At 50.2% G+C, this 13,367-nt stretch overlaps 1 protein-coding gene across 2 annotated transcripts; it reads right to left on the bottom strand.

Annotated features, from left to right (window-relative positions):
* Positions 1–6,309: 6,309 nt before the first annotated feature.
* Positions 6,310–10,382, bottom strand: PRNP (prion protein). Of its 2 annotated transcripts, none has more exons than XM_010562865.1 (2): positions 10,332–10,382; positions 6,310–7,304 (listed from the first exon to the last, which is right to left on the bottom strand). In XM_010562865.1, exon 2 carries the CDS (start codon positions 7,300–7,302, stop codon positions 6,526–6,528), a length of 777 nt encoding a protein of 258 aa, XP_010561167.1. In that variant the 5' UTR covers positions 7,303–7,304; positions 10,332–10,382; the 3' UTR covers positions 6,310–6,525. The 2 variants fall into 2 exon arrangements, with proteins under 2 accessions (XP_010561167.1, XP_010561169.1); XM_010562867.1 differs by lacking the exon at positions 10,332–10,382 and adding an exon at positions 9,173–9,236.
* Positions 10,383–13,367: the final 2,985 nt, after the last annotated feature.

Here is a 13,367-nt window from a genome sequence, read left to right as displayed (position 1 = left end):
GGCGGCGGCGGCGGGGGGCTGCGCGGGGGCTTTCGGGCCGTCTCCCGCGGCGGTGGCACCCCCGGCCGTGGCTCGAAGGTGGCAGGGGCCATCGCGGCCGGCGCCGCTGCGGGGTACGGCATGGGGCTTTTGGGGCGCCCACGGCCATCCCGCCTGGGTCACGGTGTCCCGGCGGCCCGGCAGCCCCCGCCGGCGGGCGGTTTTCACGCCCCGAGTTGGCCGGACATGGGTGCCAAGCGGGGACCCCCAAGCCGAGCCTCCGGGGACCGGCGTGGTGGCATCGGTCCCGCTCTGCTGCTGGCACCCGTCGTCTGCTTCGTCAGCCACGGGCTGCAGCGCTGAGCACGAGGCGGGGACCCCGGGTGACCCCCCGGCCGGCCGAGCCCGCCGGGATTTCTTAGCGAATGACTTTCCTGGGAGATTAGACGTGGCTTGGGGAGGTGGAAGAGATGCTCCGCCGCTGCCTTGGTTTCCTGCCCCCCCGCCAGCGCGATGGGACCCTGGGCCGGCAGCTGGAGCTGGGCAGCCGTCCCCGCGCTCGCGGGGCCACCCGGGAGCCGGCCGGATCCTGCAACCCCCCAGCTGCAAGAGCGCGTACGTGAGCAAATCCAGCCCTGCAAGGACGTGTGGATATTTGCACCCGGAGAGATGCTGGATCAGCCCTGCCAGAGCTTGGTTCTAGTTTCCCGTTGCACAGCTTTACCAAAAAAACGCTCCTTTCCCCCCAAAAGAGCGCTGGGACTCGGGGAGGGGGGATGCGGGGCTTGAAAACGGACCCCCTTCTGCCTTGCAATAAAGTTTGGCCTTGAGACATCCTCTCCTTTTTTTAACCAAATCCACCGTGTTTAGCACTGCTCGCAACCCCAGGAAGAGCCACATCTTCGAGGGATGCTGCGATGGGGGGTGAGCGTGATGCTCGGGGACAAACCCCCCCCGCCCCGTCCCATCTCTCTGGCTTTGATATGATCAAACACGTCCCGGTCTTTAGCATCCCCATCCCAAAATGCACCCAGCTGTGGGCCTGACCCTCCCTCAGGTGCTTCGTGTTTGGCAGAGAGGATCCAAATCCTCCCTGGGAATAGAGGGAGAGCTTCGGTGAGGGATGCTTTCCCCTCCAGCATCTGCATTTTTCTTCTCTAGTCCCTGTCTTCGGTGGTTAAACCTCCCCTAAAACCTGGTTTAGCTGCAGCAGCAAAACCATTGCTGCAAGCAAAGAACATAAAGAGGCACCAAGTGAAATATTGGGGATCCCCCAAAAAGCCTGTGGGCAGCTGCAGTCACCATCCTCCAGCAGGTAAGTCCTTCGCTGAAGTATTTTTGAGCCTGGATGTCTGTGAGCGGGTCGTGTCCCCCTGGAATTAGTGGGTTTTGGTGGTATGAATATCCTTATCATCTCCCCAGGAGAGCTGTTGAGTCGGGTCTCGCCTCTATTGAGGGGTGGAAGGAGCCCTGGCCGATGTACATTGATTTTCTGGCCTCTTTTACAATAATGACTTAAATTTTACAGAAGTCATTTGACTCCTGAGGGATTTAATAGCCTTTCGGAGCAGGTGAGCAGGGGATGCCCCCAAAGCCGATGCTCTTAACGGCTGTCCAAATCACCGTGATCTCTCCCCTGGCTTAAGGACAGCTTTCAGGTTGAACAAATCCAACTGTTCCTATAATGCACACAGGGGTTATTTTTTTAATGTGCTTGTTTCAAATAAACAATAAACCCAGCAAAAACTCTAGCCATAGCTCAAATTTACATTCTTCCAACATATATTTTGCATCCAGACCTGCTCTGACATCCGGACCCCGTCACGAGCATCCTTCGCTCACAGCCCTAACTTGCAGCCAGAGCTCAGAAACACCGCAGGGATGATCCCGCGCTTCCGACATCGCATTCCCAAATTTTTTTTGCTTTTTCCCTCCCGCCAGCGTGCAATACATGGGGACACGCTCTGATCCCCCTCCCTTCCCAGTTTAATTTTCAGCCCTTGCAAAGGGCTGTGCTGCAGGAAAAGGCCTTAAAAGCAATTAATGTCCTCGTTAATCACCTTGTGCTGGGGAGTTTTGGGGTTGCGTGTTCGTACAGGGGAGCGGGGCTGCTCGTGAGCAACCCCAGATGCCGAGATGTGTTTTTCTGGGCGAGTGGTTGCAGGCAAAGTCAAGGCATTTTCGTGCATTTTTGTTCTGAAACAGCAACTGAGCCAGCACCGGCTTCCAGCGCAGCTGGCTGCAAAGCTCAGCCTAATTTTGGAGGTTTTTTTGGGGAGACCCAGTCTTGCAAAACCATCCCCAGGGCTGATCCTTGGAGCCGGGGCTGGGCTCAGACGGGAGATGGTGCTGTTCGCTCAGCAACGCATCGCCTCTGATCTCCAACACCGGCTCAGATGCAGGGATAAAATCACCCCCCACCATGAGGTTTGGGCAGTTGCTTTGCATGTGATGCCTCTAAATAAGACTGTTTTTCTTCCAGCTCCCTGCAAACAGTCCAGCGCTGCACCAAAAATCCTCTTTTTGCCGTTTTTTTCAGGCAAGAAAAATATATTCGCTTGCTCTGCCAGCACGGGGGATGCTTATTTGTGGAGATGAGGGATGCAAAGCACTGGGGGGGGGGCAGGCAATTTGGAGAAGAGTATAAAAAAAAATACAATCCCCAAAATGTTATTGCCTTTGTACTTTGAGGTGTATTTATTATCAGCCTGGTAAAGCAGAAACGCTTCCCGTCCTCGCTTGGCAGCAAGGCTCCTGCCCACGCTGCAGGATTTGGAGTATTTAGCTAATTAATACAGAGCAATTAATTTATCTGGTTCAACAGAGCACTCGTAGGGGCCAAGAGGGGTCCAGGGTTATTGGATCCAAGTGTCCCCATGTCCTGTTCGAGTGCTGCCAGAGCCAGGAAAGCTCCGCTGTTCCCCACCGACCCCATAGCAGCGAGCGAACGGCTCCAATAATCACCACAAAACCCAATTACTTGCGCAGGACCCCACACCGGTTAAAAAAAAGAAATGGGGTGCTGTGCACACAGAGCAGGGGGGGAACGGGGTTGGGTTTTTTTGAGCTCGTCTGAGCATTGCTGACGGCAGTGTTTCCCCCTGGAGCAGCTTCCCCGTGTTGGGGTGAAGTACAGGGAAGATGGGGGGTTTTGGGGCTAAAAATGAGCATTTTGTATTGCTGCCTGCTGACGTCAGACCCTCCCCAGGGGAGTTTGCTGTGCAGGTGCTGCCAGCACTTGTTCTGAGAAATCATGGGGCTTTCCTTCTTTGGGGTTTTTTGTTTTTGTTTTTTTTTTCCTTCTTTTGGTTTTTTTTGAGGGGAGTTGTGTGGGGGGGGTTTCCTTCTTTTTTTTTTCCCCACTTCTTTGTGGGTTTTTTTTCCTCCTTTGGGGTTGGGTTTTTTTTCCTTCCGTGGGTTTGGGGTTTTTTTTCCATTTGGGGGGAGTCCTTCTTTGTTGGGCTTTTTTTTTTTTTTCCTTCTTTGTGTCTGTGTGTGGTTCCTTCTTTGGCAGGGGACGTTGTCCTTTGTGTGTGTGGGGGTCTTTCTTTTGGGTTTTTTTTTCCTCCTACCACTGGGCTCCAGCTTACCAGTGCAAGGTCTATCAGGGGATGGGTCCTCCAAGCCCATCACGGAAGGACCATATCTTCATTGCTACCTCTTTTGCTTTTATTTTAAGTTTGAAATAGCTCTTGTTTTAGCTTGAAAAAAATCTTAATTAATAGGAAAGGTTGTATAAAGCTCCCCATGGCCCTGACCAGTGGAGTCCCCATTGTAGCTTGGGGACAGGTAGAGCAGTTTTCCTTGCAGGGCAGCAGAGCTGGGGGCTTTGGGGGTCTTGCATTTACTTGTCCCCCCCTTTAAATGAAAAGTCTGAGATATTTGGTCATGAGTATTTAGGGGAAAATAACATCCTAAAGAAAATGTCCCAGTAAAGTTTGGAGCTGGAGAGCTTTTGGGATGCAGTTGGATGCTGAGCTGGCCTAGGATGAGCAGTGGCCATAGGGATGCTTAGGACAGACCCAATAACCTTACGGGGGCTTTTTATTCCCCAAATCCTCCTTTCCATCACAATTTTTTAAATTGCTTTTGCGCAGGGAAGATGTGAAGTGTGGGATCCTTACGTTTTATATTTATTTTCCTCATTTTGGAAACTAGCTCCCAATACTAAACCCTGCCTGCTATCTGTATTTTTGTCCCACTCCCCACTTGCTGCTCCTCTTACCAATATTCAGGACTAATGTGGTGATGCCCAGTAGACAACTGCAAGCAAAAAAAAAAAAAAGCTTTTATTTTGCTCTTTCCAAGCACCTACAGGAGCTCTGGATCCCTGTTACGGACCTCTTAGGGTTTCCTCTTTGCAAGCAAGATGTTTGTATGCGGGCATAGTCATCTATTTTGTGCTGAAGAGTTTTTTCCTTTATTTTTCTGCCAAAAGTATGCAAACGAGTCACATTTGGGATTTACCTGGAGCACCGCTTAAAGAGCAAGTTCTTTAGCATCCTTGTGGGCAAGGGGGTTTGCAGCGCAATAAATCGCATCCAACGTAGGCTCAAACCAAACAGGTCCAAGGTTTGGTCTTGAGCTTAAAATTAAAGCATTGGCTGGGTGAAGGGTCCAACTCTTCCATCTTTTTAATTGTAATTTTTAACCTTTGCTATAGTCTGAGTCATCTAACAGTGGTGCTGGTTTAGGTACCGGGGAGATCTGGAATTCTGGCAACATTAAGTAGGGCTTCACGTGAAGTTCGTCAGGCTTAATGCCACTGAAACAGCAAATGTAAAAACTCTTTTATTAGAAAGAAAATAGATGGAGTAAATACAAGGGTGTTGACTTTCTATGGGGAAAGACTTTCTATGGCCCCAACCAGCTCATTGACTTTATTAGACAGTACTTGTTGGATGGTAGCAATACCATTAGTGGGAGCAGGGGAGGAGAAAAGGTTAACTGAAATTGTGGGTTTTAGGCCAAATTTAGTGCTGAAAGGGAACAAAGGCACCCACAGGCTGGGGAGGCAGGGAGAGACAAGGCAAAAAATGCCACTTCTGTCTGCAGCGCTGCGGGGATGGGCGAGAGCTGTTTGCACGAAGAAGGCTGATGTGCATCTTGGCTTTATCTGTTTTAATTTGTACCAGACGTCGAACACTTAGAAAAGTAACGGAACGGCAAATTTTGTGCATGCACCGTTACAGTTTTACAAAACATTCGTGTATCACAAAGTACGAGTTACCGCAAAGCCCTGCTTTTCCGGTGAATATCCTGAAAGATTTCTTTTCTCGATATTTTTTATACATATATATATATATATATCTTCATTTAGCTTACACCAATGCGAAAAATCATTTAGGACGGTGTCATTCAGTGCCTTGCAATAAAAATACACAAGAGATATTAAATATAACTCGGGGCAACTGGTTCAGCAAGCGCAACTTTACAGATGCTACAAGTTACACACAACCCAGCATCGACCCAAACACGAGGAGCAAGAGTTTCACCCACCGCTTCCACAAATTACTTGCAAAAGATGTTGTTTTAAGCTCCTCCCATCCCTCAGGCTTGGTTTTCCTGACGCTGTTTGCCGTAACCATCTGATTTAGCTGATTTAAGTCTCTTGCTACGTGTTTGACACTGCCCCCCCCCCCCCCCCCCGCCCCGAGCATCCTTTTTGCTGTATTTTAACATCCTCTAAATCATGGTGCTGAAGTGTGACCGTGACTTGTCATCTACAGCGCATCCAAAATAGCTTTTTCTCTGGCTGTAACACACCAAGCGTAACCACTTTGGGGTTTTGGGGGGCATTCAGCAGCACTCTTTGCCTTTAGATAGGCTAAGAAAGAGTGAGGCTCAACCAAAAGCAAAGCAGCACGGGGGGTCAACAAAAACCCGGCCGGGGCTTCAGTCTCGCTGCAGGGAAAAAAAAAAATCACTTTATTTTTGTGGATTGCTGCAGGAGGTATTTGCAGCATGCAAGGTACAGAGCGGGCAGGTCTGTATGTACAGGAGGCAGGGAGGGTTTTAGGATTAAAGGGTTAAATTCGCAACCTGTCAGCTTGTTGCTTGAAAAACCCATATCTGACCTTCCTAAAACCCCTGTGGGGTATATAGGTGCTCGGGTGCAACGCTGCGGTGTGCCCCGGGGAAAGAGTTTTTGGTGGCAGCGGGACTAAGGGGATTAGGTAAAACCCTGCTTGTTAGCAAAGAGGATTTTCGGAAACGCTCTTGCAGGGATGCCAAGGACTGGCCGAGTTCCTCTCTGCCTCGTCCCTCTCGGGGTGGCCCCGAGGAGGAGGAAGTGGCGAAGGCTATTTTTTTGGGCAACTAGCTCCATCCACTGTCCTGTCATGCCGGGGACGTGTTTGGGGCAGAGAGTGAAATTTTCATCCGTTCGCCTAAACCGGAGCCTCCGGGGAGGTGATGGGGAGCGTCTGTGCCCATGCGCCCCAAGGGCTCTTCACCAAAGATGACCGCAAGCAAGAACATGGGGGGTTCATGGGTGTCCCCATGGGGACACGGGTGACATTTCGAAGCCGTGGGATTCGGGGCACGTCAGTGCATGGCGAAGAGGGTGAGGAGGAGGAGGGCGGCGAGGGAGGCATCGGCGAGATGCAGCCGTATGCCGGAGGCCAGGCGGTACTCGCGGTACTGCTGGATGCACATCTCCCGGATCACCTTCGTCACCACCTTGGTCTCCAGCTCTGTCTCCGTTTGGTTCACCGCCGAGCCAGCCTCCGAGGCGTTCTTCTTGGCGGCGGGTCCGATGTTGTATTCGGTCACCGTGATGTTAAAGCAGTCGGCGACGAAGACGTCCTGCGAGACGGGGCTGCTGTAATCCCGGTAGTAAACCTGGTTGGGGTAACGCGCCGAGTTTTCGTTCCACCATCGGTACTCATCGGGGCTGTCGAAGCGATAGTGCATCCCCGACATGACGCGTCCCATGGCGTAGCCCCCCAAACCTCCCACCACGGCGCCCGCCGCTGCTGCCCCGGCCACGTGCTTGAAGTTGGTCTTGGATTTGGGGGGTTTCCATGGCTTTTGGTTGTGGTAGGTTCCTCCGCTGGATGGGTTGTAACCCTGTCCCCAGCCTGGGTTGTGGGGGTACCCGGGGTTGTGGGGGTACCCTGGGTTGTGGGGGTACCCTGGGTTGTGGGGATAGCCAGGATTTTGGGGGTAGCCGGGTTGGCGGGGGTAGCTGGGCTGGCGGTGGCTCCCCGTTCCCCAGCCTCCTCCACTGGGTTTGCCTTTGCTCTTCTTTGAGAAGGCGACGTCGGTGAAGGCGCCGAGGAACAGGGCCACCAGGCAGCAGGTGACGAGGAGCCTGGCCATGGCTGCGGGACACAAGGACAGGGAGTGTTACGGGCAGAAGGCAGAGACCCCACAGCCCCTGCATCCGTGCTGCCGCGAGCATCACAGGCTTTAGACTCCCTTACTTATGCATCGTATAAAACACATATCCTTTAATCCAGCTGCAGAACAAACAGCTTTGGACTTAAATGCATATTTATCCTTCCCAATCCCCCTTATTTTTATATATATATTTTAAAATATTTTATATATGTATTTTTTTTTAATACACACACACACACACGCATATATATATGTATGTATGTATGTATCCCCCACCTCCCCAACAGGTCTTCTGCTAGTAATGGCAATTTTAAGTAGTGGAAGAAAAGCTTTTGGGAAAAATGCTTCACTTGGTTGGGAGGTAAAAATCCACTTACCAAACCTGCTCTATCCAATCAGATTATATAAATGAGATTTCTGCTATGCAAGAATTGATGGCTATGAACAGATTCAGCCCAGACTCAAAGCTTTTGGTTACCCAGGGCTGCAAGGAGGGCAGTGCCTCGCCTTGCCCCGGAGGTTGTTTTTTTCCCAGAGAATAAAATTCAGCATGTTTTGCCCAAGTCCCTGTTGATGTGCAACAGGCCTTAACTGAAGAACAGCATTTTTCTAGTTTAATGTGTTTGCAAATAACTGCTTGCTCAGTGTTTTGCTGCTGGCATCCCAGGGGCATGCCAGGCGTCTCCTACATTAGCTGGTGGGCTGGCAAGCATGCAATCCCATTTTAATGAGCCATTTCTCACCCTGTGTATAATCCAGCATTTGTAATACACATCAGGTCTGCAAATGCTTTGGAAAACATCTCGCAAGCTGCAAAATCCCTTCAGATTCCTCCCCGCAACGCCGAGGAGCATTGCATTACTGTGACCCTCGTGTTTAATATGTGAGCCCAGCAATAGCAAAGGTTTTTTCTATCCTGCCCGTGGCTGAGCAATCCCTAAAATTCCCCTGTGCATGCCAGGATGCTGGGGGGGAGGGAGGGCGAAGCATTCCCAGCAAAGCGTGGGTAGGCATTTCGCAGCATCCTTGGATGCTTTGGATGTTCTTTCTGGCTCACATTACAGCAAGAAACAATTAAGGTATGGGTCTGGAGTGGAGTTTTTTGCAGCAACTAATGGACCAGCTTCCTTAAGAGTCGGCACTCAGCCCAGAGATTAAGTTCAATGCAGAAAAGAGATGATGGTCTCCCATGAGGTACCGCCCTTAACAGCACAAACAGGCAGAACAAACCCCTGTTTAAGCCAGAAATTCTTCTGTTGCACATTAGCTGTAGTTTTATGGTCCATAAAAAGCAAATTAATCTCTCCTTGGGTTCAGACACTGATGCTCTTTCTTTCCTCCACCTCCCCCCAAAATCTGGTCTTATATCAGGAAATGTTTGAGTGAAGGTCCTTTAATGTCAGCGTTTTGGCTGGGATGGTTAGCAAGGGGCTTAATTAAAAGAGCAGGGAAGATACAAGAGGCTGTCCTTTGTGATGGGGAGGAAAGCCAGGCTCAGGTTGGCTGCTTGGCGCCGTCTTGTAAAAAAATTGGGTGCAAGACGCCTGCTTTCGAGCAGGTTTGCTGCCTCCCTCGCCCTGCAGCCCCCACCCGCTGGGAGTGAGCAGGGATGAGATCGGGGGGGTTAAAAATAGCTGAAAGACACGGCAAAAACTCAGATGGGCGAACGCTCTTTGGGCACTCAAAAAAAAATAGGGAATAGGGGAAAAAAGCAGCAAATTGGCAAGTATTATTTTTTTTAAGATGTGTGACTCCCCACAGTGAGTTGCAAGGGGGGAAAAAATCAGCCCCTGGATGAAACCAGGTTATGGCAAGGTCCCGGAGGATATTCTGGCCTGGCAGCACCAACCTGTTCCTCTAATTGCCTTCGCAGAGTTGAGCTCTGATAAACAGGGCAAAGGCTTATTTGTGTTTGTGCTACTAATTACCCAGGTCCTCAGGCAGCTGAGATTCACCCTGAATAAATGCGGTCGCTGGCCCAAACCCCCTGCGTGCAATGGGGACCAGGGAGCCGCTTCCTCTGGTTTGGAGCTGCATTTCCTCTGCTTGGAAATAATATTTACGGTGTGATGTAATATTATTATTAAATTATACTATCGAATGGCCTCACAGGTATTTTTTCCTGACTCTTTTTAACTTTCCTCCCCAATTTTCCCTCTCTGCAGGTGAACATAGGCAATGAGAAATTAATTCAGGTGATTTATATCGGAGCAATTTATATCTGCCCTTGTGTTGGAGAACCAGAGGAAACCCGGTGCTCCTTCAGGGCAGAGGGGGAAGTGGAAAATGGAGGATGTGAGGAGCAATCGCAAGCAGCAATTATGTGCGCAGGGCTGGTAAGAAGGCGGCTTCGGTTTGGAGAGGAAAACCAACACCCTGGTGCCAAAATAACTGCAGAAATAACCTTGTTAAGGTGCCTGAGGGCAGAGAAGAAATGAAGGGAGGTGGGGAAGGGGAAGGAGCAATGTGGTGAGGAGGGTGGGAAGATGCTCTGGAATGGGGGTGTCCGGACCCTCCAGGCAATGCTGGGAAAGTCCTGACTCATGGGGGGTGAAAAATCAGGGCTGGGGCTATGGGGAAGGGGGGATGCAGCTGGCAGTTTGCTTTCTCAAAATGCCACCCCTAGTTTTTAGAACCCCCCCCCCCCCCCATTTTTTTTAACTCCCCAAATAATGGGGGAGCACAGTCCTGTGCAGCTGGGAGATTTTTGTGGGAAAGAACAAAACCCTCCAGGTAGCTCCTTGGGGTGGGCAGTGGGGGGAAGAAATTTCCCCACCAGCAATAGCTTTGAATCAGCCCTGAGTAAACAAGCGCTGGGCGAGAAGCAGAGCTCTGTCTTTTAAGGAGGACGCTCGCCTTCGGAGCTGGAAATGTGTATTTTTAGGTGGCGATGGTGGGGAGAGGAGGCAGCCCCCTCATCCCCTGTGATGCTGCTCGGTGTTAAAAGCCCCCTCGCCTCTGGCTTTATCCCACCCGAAGCCCCCACGTCCCATTTCCCCGACACTCACCAGCTGGGAGCCCGTTGCTTGCTTGGTTCGGGGTGATTCAGCCTCGGCCGCAGAGCTACGGGGAGGAATAAATAGCGAGAGGGAGGAGCTGGCTTCTGCGCAGCCCAACCCTGCACAGCCTGGCCAGCATGCATCTTCTTTGCCTCGGGAATACTGCAGCCGGCACCCCGCAAAATTTGGGTTGACTCCCCCATCGTCCCTCCCAGCAGATACCGGTGTGGAAGGCAATGCCGGTGACCAAATGGGTGGCTGGAAGATTGCAGCGTTTGGATGGTTTATTCAAGAAATACCGATGGGATCGGCAGGGTTTGGGGCTTGTCTGGAAATCTCGGGGTCGGGGCTCTAGGAGAGGAAAAGATGCTTTTAGCACTTGCCAGCTGCAGCTCCAAATCCATTATCCTGTGAAATAGGTGCTCTGCACACTGATGGGCAGAAAAATAAAATAGACTCAGACCTACAGGGAAAAGGATGAATCTGTTCCGAGTTTGTCTCGCTCCAAAGGAGTAAAACGCACTCCTGCACAGACCGGTCATGCTTTATGTTGAGGTATTCCGATATTTAATGGGAGGAAATGCCACAGAAGGCAATTAAAAATTATATGGGATGCTAATGGCAAGCTGGGGGTTTTACAGCAGTGTTTTCTGGAGGGCAAGGGTATGTGTGGCTGTAGAGACCTAAAGACCGGGATGGGGAGTTATTCCCATCCTTTAGGGTTAGGATGGGCTATAATAAATGGGTTGAGGCCAGAGCAACCCAGGATGCTTGCATGGTGGTTGGGAGACGCAAATGAAGCTTGAAACTAATTGTATTGAGACCAATTTTGCACAAGCACGCAATATAGCCAAAACCCTCCTGAGGTTTTGCTGCCCGAAATAGCCAGCCCAGGTACAGCCATCCCAGTGATGCTCCCGCCCCTGGACCATAGAGCACATCTGGCCATAAAGAGGATTTTCACCCCGATGCTCCATACGCTTGTTTATCCATCTGCTTGGATTATGTTAAAAAAAAATAATTTTTGTCTGGTAGGGAAATGGGTTGTGCTGGGCGCTTTGGCTGCACTGGGGAGACATGCATATTAATTTCTGGAGGAGAAAATTAAATAACGGGGGCAGGATTAAGGTCAGTGAGCCTGTTGAAGCTCTCTCCTGCAATACACAGGCATATTTATTCCTCCTGTGAAAGCACAGATGGCTCCTGATTCCCTTGCTTTGGTTCAAATACTCTTCAGTGGGCTAGCTGAACAAAGCCAGGAAAAGAAAGAAATACAGACCGGGAATGGGATGGTTGTGGTGAATTCATCCATGGCTTCTAAAAATCAGGATTTTTCCATAATAATATATTTCAGAGGAAGTTCTGGCCTTGTTTGGGGAAATATAGAAACTCTGTCAGATCCCAGCTGCAAATCGAGCAGGAGCAGCCTATTGGCTATTAATTAATTTTTCATTTATTGTGGAAGTTAGCAGTGCTAAAACCACCCAAACCAGTATATCCACAGCATCTATTTAACAGAGCCATGTGCCACATGGTTTCTTTAGCATCTCAGAGAAAAATTTCTCCCGGCAGCAAACCAAGAGCTGCATTGATCTCCGCTGGAGGTTTGGCCCCTCTTCAGCCGCAGCTCAGGCAATGACAGGGGACGGGGAAATAATGGGAGTTAAGTGTGATGGAGGTTCATGCCAGGTTAGAAAGCATTAATGGGATGGGTTTTTCTTGTAACAAATGGAAAACGCTGACTTTGGTTTAATGATGAGCTGGCAAAGGACCCAAGTTCATCTGACCCTGCTTCATTGTTTCTCATTGATTTTTTTTTTTTTTTCTTTAATTCATGCAAAACACTTTTATTCACATAAGTCTGGACTGCTTGGAGAATTAGCCACAGCTTGCAAAGGCAGGGTAAGGCATTAAAATAGTTTGTGGGAGACTTACTGGCGTTTGGGGGTAATTTGGTTGGGTTTGGAGGTAGGGATGAAGTCCCACAGCCTGTCCCCATCCCGATGTCACACCCTGGAGCAGGCAAAAATTCTGGGCTCAAGCTCACCCCATCTAAAATCATGCTTAGCTCATCAGGAAACCACTTTAAAGGCTCCAAAGGCAAAAATAAGTGAAAATAAGTGCTGCATTCGGAAGGCTCATGAAATGCATTTTGCAGAACTTGGTTTGTTTTCTGGTCTCACCACAGAATAGTCTCTTTTAAGTAGAACTCCTCTACCTTGGATTTTTCTTGGGAATCAGATGCCTCGGTAATATTTGGTTCCTACCTGGATGAGAACAGAGAAAATGCAATTTGGGGTATAAAGGGGGTGACGGCAGCGCAGGGAAGGAAAGCGCTGGGGTGCTTGCTTCCCAGCCAAAAGGAAAGATGCTGCTCAGTCAGGTTGTTATTTTCCCATGCCAGTGTGTAATTAAAAAATTGAAGCCTTATTAGGGTATTTTGCATTTTCTTTGGTGGCGAGGGCTTCATTGCACGCATGGGGTAAAGCTATGCCAGGGCTTGCAGCCCTGCAGACCCCAGGAAGGGCAGCTCCCTTCTGAGAGGAAAAGACTGTATAAATTTTTAGCCTTTTGCCATGGACAGAAATGGGCCAGGAGGCAAAACTGGCAGGAGCAGGACATTAAATACACACACTTTCAGAGTATCATCAGTTACGCAACCCATGATGGTGGGGAGGGGAAATCCCAGCAGGTTCCTAATCCCGGAGGCACGTAAGGGCACGAGCAACGTGCCAGGAGAGGAACAATTGAGGGGGGAAAAGCAAGCAACCCAAACTTTCCATGCCGCATCTCATGGTGCTTCCAGGAGGGGTTTTCTTTTTGGCCAGATGCAGCTCTGTTGCAAAGCCAAGGAGCGCAAAGCTGGCATGGAAAAAATAGGTCAGTTTATGATTGCTTTAGTAAATGAGACTCATTGCAGCCGTGATGCTGGGGAGGAGTTTGTCCCCACCGCGCTGACCAGCTTTCCTCGCCAGTGATGTCTTTTTGCAACGCGATCTATGGGCAGATGCGACTCACAGGCAACAGGATCCTGCCGGCACCTGC

The sequence above is a fragment of the Haliaeetus leucocephalus genome, unplaced genomic scaffold (genome assembly GCF_000737465.1).
Source record: "Haliaeetus leucocephalus isolate CR32 unplaced genomic scaffold, Haliaeetus_leucocephalus-4.0 Scaffold162, whole genome shotgun sequence".
In the NCBI taxonomy this organism is placed as follows: Eukaryota; Metazoa; Chordata; class Aves; order Accipitriformes; family Accipitridae; genus Haliaeetus; species Haliaeetus leucocephalus.
This window is presented reverse-complemented; position numbering and strand designations above follow the sequence as displayed.